General features: G+C 37.1%; 2 protein-coding genes across 2 annotated transcripts; both read left to right on the plus strand.

The window, feature by feature from the left end:
- Nucleotides 1-248: 248 nt before the first annotated feature.
- Nucleotides 249-6,028, plus strand: LOC114248908 (fidgetin-like protein 1). Its single transcript, XM_028182338.2, has 10 exons — nt 249-648; nt 909-1,067; nt 1,467-1,925; nt 2,407-2,519; nt 3,122-3,277; nt 3,724-3,857; nt 4,414-4,528; nt 4,620-4,732; nt 5,158-5,349; nt 5,889-6,028. The coding sequence occupies exons 1-10, from the start codon at nt 572-574 to the stop codon at nt 6,006-6,008; spliced, it is 1,638 nt and encodes a 545-aa protein (XP_028038139.2). The 5' UTR covers nt 249-571; the 3' UTR covers nt 6,009-6,028.
- Nucleotides 6,029-6,118: 90 nt separating this feature from the next.
- DNApol-eta (DNA polymerase eta) lies at nt 6,119-13,588 on the plus strand. The gene is made up of 8 exons (XM_028182371.2): nt 6,119-6,907; nt 7,442-7,576; nt 8,213-8,315; nt 8,822-9,038; nt 9,479-9,596; nt 10,016-10,156; nt 10,886-11,253; nt 12,404-13,588. The coding sequence occupies exons 1-8, from the start codon at nt 6,774-6,776 to the stop codon at nt 13,549-13,551; spliced, it is 2,364 nt and encodes a 787-aa protein (XP_028038172.2). The 5' UTR covers nt 6,119-6,773; the 3' UTR covers nt 13,552-13,588.
- Nucleotides 13,589-14,386: the final 798 nt, after the last annotated feature.

The raw sequence follows: 14,386 nt of genomic DNA on the forward strand, positions 1-14,386 counted from the left end.
CATGACCAATAAAGTAGTACATAATTTAAAACGCTTATAAACTGGTCGGTGAAAGATCATACGATGCACTATAAATAATAAAAACCGAACGAACGTTACTGTTTCAAAACCTCAGGATTAATAATAAACCAAATGAAGTGCGATAAAATCTGTTCAAAATAGATCGTTTAATTTTTTTTAATGTATTCGCATAGATATCTGAAAGTAAAAAGTCGAATACAACACGTTAACTGTACCACCGTGCCTTTAATGAATTCCTTCTTCTTTCAATAATTGCACAGGTGTGGTCTTTCGCCCAGTTTTCTTGGCTTATTCTTAAGTAATTATTCAGTATCCTTAAGGTTTATGGGCCACATTTTCTTTGCCTGTCAAATTGGAATAATCAAATAAAAGTTAAAAAGCGCGGGTATATTTATTATTTTGAGAGAAGTAAAAAAGTTTCTGAATCTAAGCTTTCTAATTAAAAAAAATTCCCGCATTCATAATTATTCTTGTTTTTAGTTGAATTTCACCTACGTTATATTTGCGAAATTTATTTTTTATCATGTTCAGCTAACTTTCTTCATTCAGTATGTCGACAGCTGATGAGAATAATAGACTTTTACTAAATTTTGAAAACATTCAGCAATACAAAAATTCGTTACCAAGGTTTAATTTATTTTTTACTAATACTTACTAATTTATTGACTAATATGATTATTTAATAACTTTTCAAATTATTACTCAAACTTTTAATATAACATATTAAAAATTTGAGCTTTAATGACAGTGAACAAATCTGTACTTAAGTAACAGCTTTTAAAGTTTTATTATGATTTCATTTCATCTATTAGTCATTATTTGCATCATGAAATTAAAAAAACAAGGAGAAAGTAGAATCTATAATGATTGTTTCATTCGATTTTCAGCCAATCAAACATTTCCTCTAATCTCATACTCAACAGTGTTTGGAATGAAAACAAGAACATTCTTAATGAAAAAGTTGACGAAATCTTTAAATCCGCTAAAAGTCTTCTCCAAAACTCTGATAGTGAGTCGCATATCAGAACATGGAAATCATCCCTAAGGTAATTATTACTTAGAAAAATTCTTAAAAATACATACTTAAAAAAATTCAATTTTGACAGAATTTTGCTTGAGTAATGAAAACGAGTTCATATAAAAAATTAGAAAATTTCAAGTAAATACAATTTATTTTGTAAAATTTGCTTGTAGCACAATGAAAAATTATTTAACAATAATGGGCATCCATTATTAAGTTAGGAATCATGTTCTAAATGTTTAGTCATGAATTTTGTGACTATGTTAGCATACTAATAATAATATAAGGTGCTTGCCGGTTTTACTTGAGTTGCCCATATCCACAAGCAATATTGTGCACATTAGCAATAATAATGCCATTCCTCATAAAAAAAATAATTTATAGATTACAGTAACAAAAAATAGATGAATTTGTTGATTTTCAGAACTCTAGATGCTGAAAGTATTTTTCATCGCTCAGTGCCAAAATGTAATACATGTTCTGCCACCACACATAAAGGATTTGAACAATTCCTCAAAAAAACCTGTAACTGTGACAACGTAAAAATATCTAATGAAAACCTTACTGCATCAGATGAATCAAGCCAAGAAAGTAGAGAAGAGCCAATAATAAAACCAAGGTTTGGACGCAATAGACAATTTAAAAATACCTCACAAAATTCATTAGTTGGCAAAAATTTTACTATTGAAGAACCTGTTCAAGACTTAGATTTTACAAAAGAAGAACTGGAAAATAAAGCACATAAAAGTAATGTAGCTAAAATTACATTTAAGACTGCAAAAGAACAATTGCTGGCATCTAATCCTGCTGCGAGAAGGACTCTCGGTACTTCTAGGAAAGCTCAAGCCAAGTTTGTGTCTCCCATGATTGGAGCTGTTACTCTGTAAGTGACTATTTTTGTGTCTATACTAATATATAAATCTACTACTACTACTACTACTAATTGGTTTTTACAAATGTTCCATTATAACTACTGAATCATGCATCTGATTGACTTGAAACTTGGTATCCATGTAGAAAATACATGTACTTAATGCATAGGCTAATATTTATATGAGTGTTGGACTCCCTAATAATAATGACAATAAATAATAATGATGTTAATTTTAAATGCCCACCGAAACAGGCGAGTACAGCTATTATTTACTAAAAGTCGAACTTAAAATATTGTTTTGTCACAGATGTAGACTTATATGCAAAATCTTTGACATCCAGGAGTGATAAAAGACAAGGTAGAGGATCCTAATGATAATGGTTTTCTCTGTCTCCAATAACAATTAGAAGGTTGAACACCAGAACTAACTTTTTGTATAAAAGGCTAAAAAAGTGTATTTTAAATACTGTAAAAATAATAATAATTTCAGAGAGAAACAGGATTCACAAGAAACAGAATTAACTGATGAAAGATTAAAACATATTGATCCTAAAATGATTGAGTTAATTGAAAGTGAAATTATTGATAAAGGGACACCTGTTAGTAAGTAATCACAACATTTCCAGTTATTGTGGAGATTAGTGCTAAGAAACGCACAGCAGACATGTCTATTGATTTTTAATATGGATAATATTGTTAGGATCAATTCATGTCTGCAATGAGATTTAACTACTAACCTAAAGTGAACTGTAAATTTTATTCATAACAATTACTTATAGATTTTGCCAGTTAATTTATTACTAATTTGGTATGAAGATTCAAGTTAATACTTGCCACGAGATATTGTACATAGCAAGTAAAATAGTTAATAAATAAAGTGGACAAGTACAAGTAATCCTTGCTCTCTGAGGGTTTCAGCAAGTTAAGGCATTCTTAGGGTAGTTGCTTATGAATACATTGGTATAGATCTGTCTGCAATACCAATTTTTTTAATGTAAAATAAGAATTTAAGGCAAACATTGTTCACTATTAGTGGTGCTTTGGGTGTGGCAGTGTCAGCCGACGTGAACAGCACCCTATCTCATGGTTCTGCAAGGGACAACCAACATTCTTGAACATACATTCTCAGGAATAGTTCAATAGTTGGGTGTAGTCTGCATGTGCTGATGCATAAACATGCATATACACATTGATATCAATCATAGGTTGGGAAGACATTGCCGGGCTGCAGTTCGCCAAGTCTGTGATCCAAGAGGCGGTAGTGTGGCCGCTGCTGAGACCGGACATCTTCACTGGACTGCGGCGGCCCCCCACCGGGATACTGCTGTTCGGACCACCAGGAACTGGGAAAACATTGATTGGTGATTTACTTTTGAAATTCAAGTCCCATTTCTTTATTAAGACCTTTTTAGCACTTTGGTTTACGCTTAGCGTATCTTGCATTTTTTACTGGTGGTAGGACCTCTTGTGAGTCCGCGCGGGTAGTTACCACCACCCTGCTTATTTTCTGCCGTGTAGCAGTAATGCGTTTGGGTTTGAAGGGTGGGACCTTAGAACTTATATCTCAAGGTGGGTAGCGCATTTACGTTGTAGATGTCTATGGGCTGACTTAACACTAGGTGTACTGTGAGCTCGTCCACCCATCAAAGCAATAAAAAAAATAAAAAAATGTCTATGGATATCCGCAGCACTGTCGACATGTTTTTAAACAATAGTTGAAAATAAGCTTCAGCAAGAATCAGCTGCCTGGGTAGCTAGCATTGTTGATGTCCACGAGCGACACTAATATAGAAGTGTTTGGACCCAGGTAAATGCGTGGCGGCGCAGTGCAAGGCTACGTTCTTCAGCATCTCGGCGTCCTCGCTGACGTCCAAGTGGATCGGCGACGGGGAGAAGATGGTGCGCGCGCTGTTCGCCGTGGCGCGGTGCCGCCAGCCCGCGGTCCGAGGCCCACTCACTACGTTTTTTTTTTTTTTTTGTTGTTGCTGGAATTGGTTACTGGAGCCCATAGACATCTATAACGTAAATGCGCCACCCACCTTGAGATATAAGTTCTAAGGTCTCAGTATAGTTACAACGGCTGCCCCACTCTTCAAACCGAAACGCATTACTGCTTCACGGCAGAAAATAAGCAGGGTGGTGGTACCTACCCGTGCGGACTCACAAGAGGTATGGACAACATGAATCATTTTGGAACACATGATCGTTGGCCTGTCGTGCTATTAAAACAAGAAGCAGCGGTCCATATATCATCGTGAAATTTAACAGATGTCTAAATCGCGTTAACCACCATTTCTAGACCAATTCTGAACGATAACATTGGACCGTCGACGGAGTTGTTCCAACATGCCTGTTTCTCCTAATTCAGAAATTTAAATATATTTGCATTAGTTTACTGCAAGATACTTCTTTGTTGGTTACTCATTACATCAATATTAGTCTTTACTGGGTTTCGGATTCAAATACCTAGATTATACGTTTTGAATATAAATTACAGGTGATATTCATAGACGAAATAGACTCGTTGCTGACCCAACGCAGCGACTCGGAGCACGAAGCCACCCGGAGAATCAAAACTGAGTTCCTAGTACAATTCGATGGTGCAGCTACAAGTAAATAATTCTACAAACTAAATAATTCTAGAAACACTTAGCAGTTGATTTTAATTGCTAACACTAAACATCTTTGCTTATAATTTCGTAGGTGAAGAAGACAGACTTCTAATAGTTGGCGCGACCAATCGTCCCCAGGAGTTAGACGAAGCTGCCCGCAGGAGACTCGTCAAGCGACTGTACATACCTCTACCAGAAACTGACGTAACTATATCTTTGCGTCCACTGCAGTCGTATAGGTCCGTGGACCACAGCGTGAGCGTCGCCGTCATGCTCCAGGCGTCAGGACGCTATACTAGCTGTCCAGCTGCAAACCAGACCAATGATTGCAGGAATACACTAGATACCAGTACAATCGCCAAGTACTACTATTCCATTAAATATGATTAATTATCAGGGTGGAACTTGTAAATGAAGTTAGCGAAGAAAATAAAGTGATAGCATCGTTACGATCGATCTATGGAAAAAATCTCGAAATGACAGGGGTCGCGTATAATTTAAAAAAATTAATTTCGCGTAGAATCTTTATAGCACAAAACCATAATTGCTTAAAGTCCTGGAATCTGCTTTTTTTTAATGTTTAAATAGTCTTATTGGCGACATAAAAATTTACATATTATTATTTTTAGGCAAGAAAACAAATAATAATGAATTTGCTAAGGAACGAAAACAATGAACTGACGCCGGACCAAATATCGGAAATAGCGGACCTAACTGAAGGGTACTCCGGAGCGGACATGAAGTCTCTGTGCTGCGAGGCTGCCATGGGCCCCGTGCGCGCCGTGCCTCTGTCGCAGATCCTCAACGTCGACCGAGACAAGGCCAGTGATTACATAAACGACCGGTTTATTTCAACCGCTTTTTTTTTTAATTATATATTTTTTAATTTACTAGCTTACCCGGCAGACTTCGTAGTGCCTCAATCTATAAATAAAAGACCTAAACTTTTGTATAAAATAGACTTAAAACAAACAAAAGGAATCCGTCCGACGGGGGACACTTCACAGGAAAAACAAAATTGTTATTTTTATTTAATTCCCAGCATTTTCATATTTTTCTACCTTTTAAACCTTCACTGGACTGGTCAAATCGGTCCAGCCGTTCTCGAGTTTTAGCGAGACTAACTAACAGCAATTCATTTTTATGTATAGAGATTATTTTGCACAGGATTTTTGTACAAAAGATCAGAGATTCGGAACTGGTCAATGAATACTAGTTTTTACAGTTTTTATAACCATTTCAAACCATAAACCAAAAACAAACCATATATGTCATACAAAACTGCAGCAGATACTAGAAGAATGCTATGAGGCCACGAAAGCTTTTAGTAGCAATTTTATCATAATGTTTTTAATTTCAGGTGCGACCAGTTTGTCTCAAAGATTTTACCAGTGCGTTACAAAGGGTCAAGCCGAGTGTATCGCAAGATGATTTGGGACAGTACATCAAATGGAATAAAACTTATGGTCAAGGATTTTAATAAAGTTTGTTTGCGACTAATTCATTGTGTCTTAATTGATACCCTCCAGATATTTAATCTGTCACATTACAGACTGGAGTATACTATGATCAATCACTACACCCCTTGTGGAGTTCACTGACCACACTACAATGGTGCATACGTGTATGTATCGAAAACTATTAAAAAAATGTTTTCTTCCACGCTATGTTCACAGAGCTCTAAGTAGAGTTCAACCTGTGTTATTTGTTGAACTACGACACGTCTCTTAAATGATTCATGTGGGGTTGATGTGCGGTGGTTCATACCCCCATTCAATAAGAATATACATTAAAATAAGACATGACTTAAAGGTCTTAGTTACAAGGTCATAAAATCCCTTAAAAAAACGGACTTTTTGGCGGGAACGCGAGGAGTGAAGTTGTGATTTGTTAATAAATTTGTCCATAAAATGTTTCTCCGGATTAAAATGTGTAATATCGGTGCTTTATTAACTGTTTAGTATCTTTGAAAGTACAAATGTGGGAAAATGAAACAAAGCCGCTGAACTTCTCGGGATCCTCCGATTCCATTCATATGATTATTGGACCGCAGCAATCAACTTAAAAATAATAATAAAATAGTTGTATAATATTTACTTAGTCTTATAAAATTAAAGAAGTATGTACGGCCTAAGCACTGTTTCTAGTAGTATCGTTGAAAAATATTTATTAAAAATCATGAGTACTTTGTATGAAACCTAAAAAAACTATATTAGACAATAATTAAAATAATAATATTGTCAATATGGATCAAGACAACAGGGTAGTTGTGTTGATTGATATGGATTGTTTTTATTGTCAAGTTGAAGAGAAACTGAACCCAGAACTGAAAGGAAAACCAATTGCGGTGGTGCAATATAACCCTTGGAAAGGTGGAGGGTGAGTTTCAAAATGAATATAATTTGTTTTTAGACCATGAACTGCTCGAAGATAAACTTCCCAAACCGTTTTATAAGCCGACATGCTCAAGTTGAGAGGGTATGCAACAAACTTAGTGGAAACCGTAGTGAGACAGACACATTTTTGCTTAGAAAAATGGACAACTATGCCAGCAATGTGTCGCTAAAATATTTTTAAACTATTCTTACTATACCACTAAATCTAAAAAAACAATTAAAAAGGTTGTGCTGGTACAGATTAAAAACAAGATAAAATCAATATAGTTTTTGAAATCATTTGAAATAATCATTAACTAATGTTTTTCTTAATTTTTGTTCTCAAACAACCATTATGATACCTACATATTAAAACACATGTTAAAACAATTTTTAATATAAATAACAAAAATATTTGGCATTGTTTTTTGTAACTGAATTGATGTAGAAAACAATAACTCTGTTTTGTAATTTTGTAGGAATATTATACATGTACAAACACTGGGTAACATTTTTTAATAAAAATTTTTGTTGTCAGAATAATAGCAGTGAACTATGTTGCGAGGGATTTGGGAGTAACAAGACACATGAGAGGTGATGAGGCCAAAGAGAAATGTCCTAACATTCAGCTGCCTTCAGTTCCTTGTCACAGAGGAAAAGCTGATATATCAAAGTAAGTATGAAAAAATTTACATTTAAAGTTAGTTTGATATTTATACAAAATTTACGATGCATAGGAAATATTATTAAAATACAATGAACATAAGAATCCTAAGACATAGATTATTAACCTATAGAGACGATATTTTTAAGAAAAACATTAGTTGCTCAGTAGTAGAAGACAACAGTAAAAATATTCAAATATTTTTCTCTTATTGCCTTTGAAGCGTGAACAACACATAATTTGAATGCGATCATCCACCTTGACACATGACGCTAAAGGCATAATATGTTGGGATTGTCTCATGTTTCTAATTAAACTATGTGATTGCTTCACTGCAAGAGTGTGTAGTATGATAGTATACCTTACCATGCAGTCTGACAATACTCCTTACTACCAGTAATTACTAAAAATTTTATACACAATATTGTCATATAAGTTGATCATGAACACATTTTACATATAATTTTTCTTAGAATAAGATTATTAGAACTTTTTTTTAAAAAGCATAATAACTTGATATGTATACACTACCTGGTCTCAGTCTTAGGTCAAGAAGAGATCAAATATGATTGTTGATGTTGATAGTAATCTTATTTATTAGCACCTTTTACACAAGTAACAATAATAGTATGATTATGATTATAGATATCGAGATGCTGGAAAAGAGGTAGCCAGAGTTTTGCAAAGATTCACGGCTTTGTTAGAAAGAGCTTCAATAGATGAAGCATACCTTGATATTTCAGTGCCAGTAAGTATTTGTACACATGTAACATAAAGTTAAATATATTGAAATATGATTTTAATGAATAAGAATTCACCAATACAAAAAAAATCATCAGAGAATAGAGAGAAGATTAAATGTAATCTGTCTACAATTAATAACTCACACACAATGTAAATAAATACTGCTCAACTGTTTTGTAAAATATGTTTTATTTTTATTTATTTTTTATTGCTTAGATGTGTGGACGAGCTTACAGCCCACCTGGTGTTAAGTGGTTACTGGAACCCATAGACATCTACAACGTAAATGCGCCACACACCTTAAGATATAGTTCTAACTTCTCAGTATAGTGAGAACGGCTGCCCCACCATTCAAACCGAAACGCATTACCCGTGCGGACACACAAGAGGTCCTACCACCAGTAACGATGATTAACAGCAACACTCGCAGACCAACAAAAATCAAATACTTTATGAAAGATCTAGCTAACACAGCCCTGTTACTTTAAATGTATGTACTATTAATTTCAGGTGCGCGAAAGACTAAAAACATTAAACATAGGTTCAGTAGCTAAAGAAATGTTACCGAATACCTTTGCAGTAGGCTACGATTCAATAGAAGAGTTCATGTCTGACATACTCACGGGTGGTGCAGACTCAATAGATTTTGATTTCGAACACGCCAAACAGCTGCTGGTAGGTGCAGTCATTGTGAGCGAAATAAGAGAAGCAGTCTATAAAGAAACAGGTATCTTATTGGTCATACCTTATATTACACTGGTCATTAATTACAATCAATATTAAAAATTGTCATAGCTAAATCATTTATAATTTTCTGATTGTAAATTTATACAAGCTGACTTCCAACGGCTAAGTGTATTTGGATGCTATCAGTGATTTAATGATAAGATTGAATTTAAGTTTAGTTTTTTGATAATGTTTATGGCAAGTGAAAAAAAAAAAACATTAATTGATGTATGTGTAGCGGTCATCTTACAGTCTGCTAGGTGTTATATGCTGGACATTTCTCACAGACATCATAACGACCATCAATCTAATTGTTACTGGGGGGATATTAAAATTAAATTATACACATATTGACTGTAATACAATAAAAATATTGCTGTAGCTCAGAACTGAATTGTGTCTGTAGGTCTCATCTCGTGCATGCTTTGATTAATGTTTAAGGTTTTCGATGTTCGGCCGGTATAGCTCACAACAAGATCTTGGCAAAACTGGTGTGCGGCATGAACAAACCCAACAAACAGACAATACTGCCCAAACATTCCATTGATATTCTTCACAGGTAATGTATTATACCTTCTGATGGCGGTAGTAAGCTCTATTAATATCACACTGGTGCTAATTGCTAAAACAAATTGTACAACATGAATATTTGTGTCTTTGTTTGTTCGTATTCGATGTGTTGCAGATGAAATAACCGATTGACTTAAAATTTCGTACTATCATGGATATAGATCAACGTACGACAGGTGGCGCGCGAGTCTGTTCACCAAATTGATATATTATGAATACTTGGCAATAGTGATAGCGTGATATTATTGCCATTATGATGGCGATGATGATGAGGGGTAGCGTGGGAAAAAAACCTATTTAGTTTCAGAAACTTAAACTTTAGAAAATGCATGAAAGCAACCATACTGCATCCTCTTTCACCTGTCCAGTGTTGATTAAGAGCAGAAATTTAAGATGTGATCTTTACAGCACGTTGCCAGTGAAAAAGGTTAAACACTTAGGAGGAAAGTTTGGCTCCATGGTATGCACGACACTAAAGATTGCTACAATGGGCGAACTAAAGAAGTTCTCTGCGAAGGAATTGCAGAAGAAGTTTGATGAGAAAAATGGGTAAGTACAAATTTAGACTATTACTGACGATTTCTATCCGTATGTGCCAGGGGCGTGGCGGTTAACAAATTTATACTAGAAACAGAAAGAAACTGGACTTCAGAACTGAAAATGTGCTCTCTCCGTGGACTCCAGCAGTAAGTATTTTTTTTATTGCTTCGTTGGGTGGACGTACTCACAGCCTACTTGATGTTAAGTGGTCACTGGAGCCCATAGACATCTACAACGTAAATGCGCCATCCACCTTGAGATAAAAGTTCTAAGGTCTCAGTATAGCTACAACTACTATCCCACCCTTCAAACCGAAATGCATTGCTGCTTCACGGCAGAAATAGGCCGGGCGGTGGTACCTACCCGTGCGGACTCACAAAAGGTCTTACCACCAGTAAAGTTTCTTCGTATATTTATTATTAGATGATGACCGAGCTTTGCTCGTTTTTTTTTTGTTAACGCCATCTTGTTGTGTCTTTAAAGCGGTTAATTGCCCTCAATTCAGAAAAATAGTTATATTATTATTCGCCAATAGATGTCGGGAAGAGTTGATTATTGAAAATACGAATAAAATAACATTTTCTGAAAATAAATCGTAGCTAGATCGATTTATCGCCCCCGAAATCCCCTGTATACTTAATTTTATGAAAATCGTTGGAGCCGTTTCCGAGATTCAGATTATATATATTATTATATTAATATGCAAGAATTGCTCGTTTAAAGGTATAAGATTTTCAGAGCTTGGCTGTACAACGTGGCGCGCGGCATAGACCCGGAGCCGGTTCAGGCCAGGTTCAACCCAAAAAGTATTGGGTGCTGCAAAAATTTTAAAGGCAAATCCGCCCTCGTCGATGTGGTCGCGCTCAGAAGATGGCTCAAGGAACTCGCCGACGAAATAGAAAATCGGCTCGATAAAGACGCTCTCGAGAACAGCCGGACGCCGAGACAGATGGTCGCCAGCTACTCCGCGCAGCTCCCGGGCGCCGGGGACTCCGCCGCGTCCAGGTCCTACAACTTTCTGCCTGATGATGACTTAAACGGAGACTTCATGTCCAATAAGGCGTTTGAACTTGTCATGGACGGCTCCGAAGGATACAAACCCAAAGGTATGTTCTTTTAAATTTGACAGTTCGAAGTAATGTCTTTATCGATAAATCACCTGCAGTACTGAGCTACGGTGAGGCACCATCGATCAACTATACTCGTTACCCGTTGTAACTATACTGAGATCTTAGAACATATATCTCAAGGTGGGTGGCGCATTTACGTTGTAGATGTCCATGGGCTCCAGTAACCACTTAACACCAGGTGGGCTGTGAGCTCGTCCACTCATCTAAGCAATAAAAAAAAACACTCCCCTCGCAGAGGTAACAATAATGTAATGTAACGACATATAGGGCTTATAGAGCAAATAGTCTGACGTTAGAGGTCAACAGACGTTTGGAACTTAAATACATACACCTAGTAGAAAACTGATGATTTTTTCCTCTACCTATTCGCTGGCAGCCTAAGATGCTATTCCAACTAAGTTCGGATGGGTAAGTGAGCTCAGGGGCTCAGGTTGAGAGAATTTGCTAGCTAGCTATCCTAGCAAGAGGAATGCAACACAGAATCTACCACATAATAGGAATCGCGACCCACTGAGATGATTCGATGAGAAACTTAATGCGCTGTGCCTATAGGTTAAACTGTTAAAAAAATACTTCGGTGACGAAGGCATCGTAATGTGTCATCGGAATCGTATAGTTGCGTGGTCACTGCCAGACACTGACAGATTACTGGTGGTAGGACCTCTTGTGAGTCCGCGCGGGTGGGTACCACCACTCTGCCTATTTCTGCCGTGAAGCAGTAATGCGTTCCGGTTTGAAGGGGGCAGCCGTTGTAACTACGAGTATACTTGAGACTTTAGAACTTATCTCAGAATAGGTGGCGCATTTACGTTGCAGATGTCTATGGGCTCCAGTAACCACTTAACACCATGTGGGCTGTGAGCTCGTCCACCCATCTAAGCAATAAAAAAAACGGCCATCCTGACTGTTACTGCATTGCAGCGGGCGGCCAACCTGAGACGGGTACATTTATGTAAATCGATCTGATACTTCGACCTCATGTGTCACTGTGATGTCTATGGACTCTGATATCCACTAAGCACCGGGTACACCTTGAGTTTGTCCATCTAATTATTTCAGAAATTAACATTTCACCCGGAGATGATGGGTGAGTTTAAAATATTAATGAATTAAATTTGTATTAAAGATTTTGAAGACAACAGGAAACTGAAAGCGCCGATAGTTTTTTTGGGAATAAGCGTAGGTAAGTTCGAAGATCATTCTGAAACGAAGAAATCAAAGAAGATCAGGGATTACTTCGAAACCGGAGCTTCTAAGGACATTGCGAATAAAGACAACAAAGTATCTTCATTGAAGTCCGAGGAGCTGTGTACGACCGCGCCGCTGGGAACTAACCATTGCAAAGCAAAGACGTTAGCATCGAAAGGAAATAAAACTGCAGACAAAAGTTACATAATAAATAAATTCTTTAAAGAATCCAACATAAAGACGGAAGCCAATATAATTGAAGAACAAACTGCGCCCTCAGCAGAATATAAGGCGAAATGTGACCCGGTACTAGAGACCAGCTTAGACAGGCAAGAATCGTTCTTTGCTAAAATTCTAAACGACAAGTTCAAGGAAAATCGAAATGTACAGAATTCAAAGAGTGACACAATAGTCAAACCGTGCACGCCGGTCTGTGACGTCATCGAGCGTGGCGAGGACAGTGACCAGTCGGATTATTCACGATCGACCATTAACGATGAAATCAATAAAAGCATTGCGCTGTTCGATGAAGATCCTCAGGACGTCCAACGTGTTGCCAGGACTAGGGAACTGCTCAAATCTAATGTTGAAGTAGAAATTGGGACAGCCGGCATTGACGTCGCCGGTCAGTCTGTGAGGGGTGAGGAGAGCTACCGTTGTCCTGAATGCGGTAAAGCCGTACCCGTCGGAGATCTAGGAACCCACGCCGACTATCATCTCGCTTTGAACCTAAGAGACGAAGAGAGGCAAACGTTTCGACTAGAGCGAGATCAGTTTGAAGCGCGAATTCCTGTTGAAGATAAAAAGAAACCTCCGGACGATATTAATAAAACTGAAAATACAATAGCTAATTTTTTCGTCAAAATCAACGAAAACGTACCGACGGAAACGTGTTCCGAGTGTGGAAGAAAAGTGCAGTTAGATAAGTTTTCCGAACATTTAGACTTCCACGAAGCTCAGAGAATTAGTCGAGAGCTCAACAAGAAGGTTACGGTGAAAATAGGAAGTGGCGAGAAAAGAAAAAGAAAGTCGCCCGTTCATAAAACCAAATTGCCTTGTAAATCTATAACATCATTTTTTAAATAATTGTGAATGAGATTAATAAAATGAAATGAAATTTTCATTATCGTTGTTGTTTATTTAATTAGGAGTAGAGCTGCTGCTATTCGCCTGTTTTGATTTTTAAACACCATGTTTATTAAACCCACAATTAGTGAAGATTGTATAACAGAAAATTTAAATATTTCTGTTCCTAAAGAATTTATATAATTATATTAATATCCTTTTGTCTGTTATGTGCCTACATACAATTGGTTGTTCTTGGGTAACAAACTTGGGAATGATAATCTCGTGCATGAATTTAATTGCGTGTGTGAATATGACGTGATTAGCCAAATTATGTTGATTTATAATGTCAACCAGCGATCACCGGTGAAAGACCCATCGCAGTACCTATGAAATGTTTAAAGTTGTACGTGGTGTCCCACAGAAAGATTGAATGATTTTGAGTCGATTGTCCTAAAAATATTTTAGCTACCAAGTTTAAAAAGGGTTTTTTATAGTCAGAAGGAAATCGATGGACTTCAGCTCTCCACTGGGGATGGGCGGGGCATGTCGGAATTGAACCGACTAAAAACCTGTCGTTCAACAACCCATGTCCGAACCTCACATGAGTCAGAACTTATGAGAAGACAAAGGGAGGAAAGTGAAGCGATTAGTGTGGAGCACATCTCTCCCATGACTCTCCTCCTCGGGACGCCGGCCCGGGGGTCGTCGGCACCACGACCACCAGCCCTCTTGGTCGGCACGCTATCCGAAGCTTGCCTAGATGGCGCCGATTAGAATGGGTATATATATGGGCTTGTACGTCTGTCAAGCGCCCCGCTACCTCCTTCTGCGAGATGGTGCACTCGCAGAAGTC

The sequence above is a fragment of the Bombyx mandarina genome, chromosome 10 (genome assembly GCF_030267445.1).
Source record: "Bombyx mandarina strain Sakado chromosome 10, ASM3026744v2".
Classification (NCBI taxonomy): domain Eukaryota; kingdom Metazoa; phylum Arthropoda; class Insecta; order Lepidoptera; family Bombycidae; genus Bombyx; species Bombyx mandarina.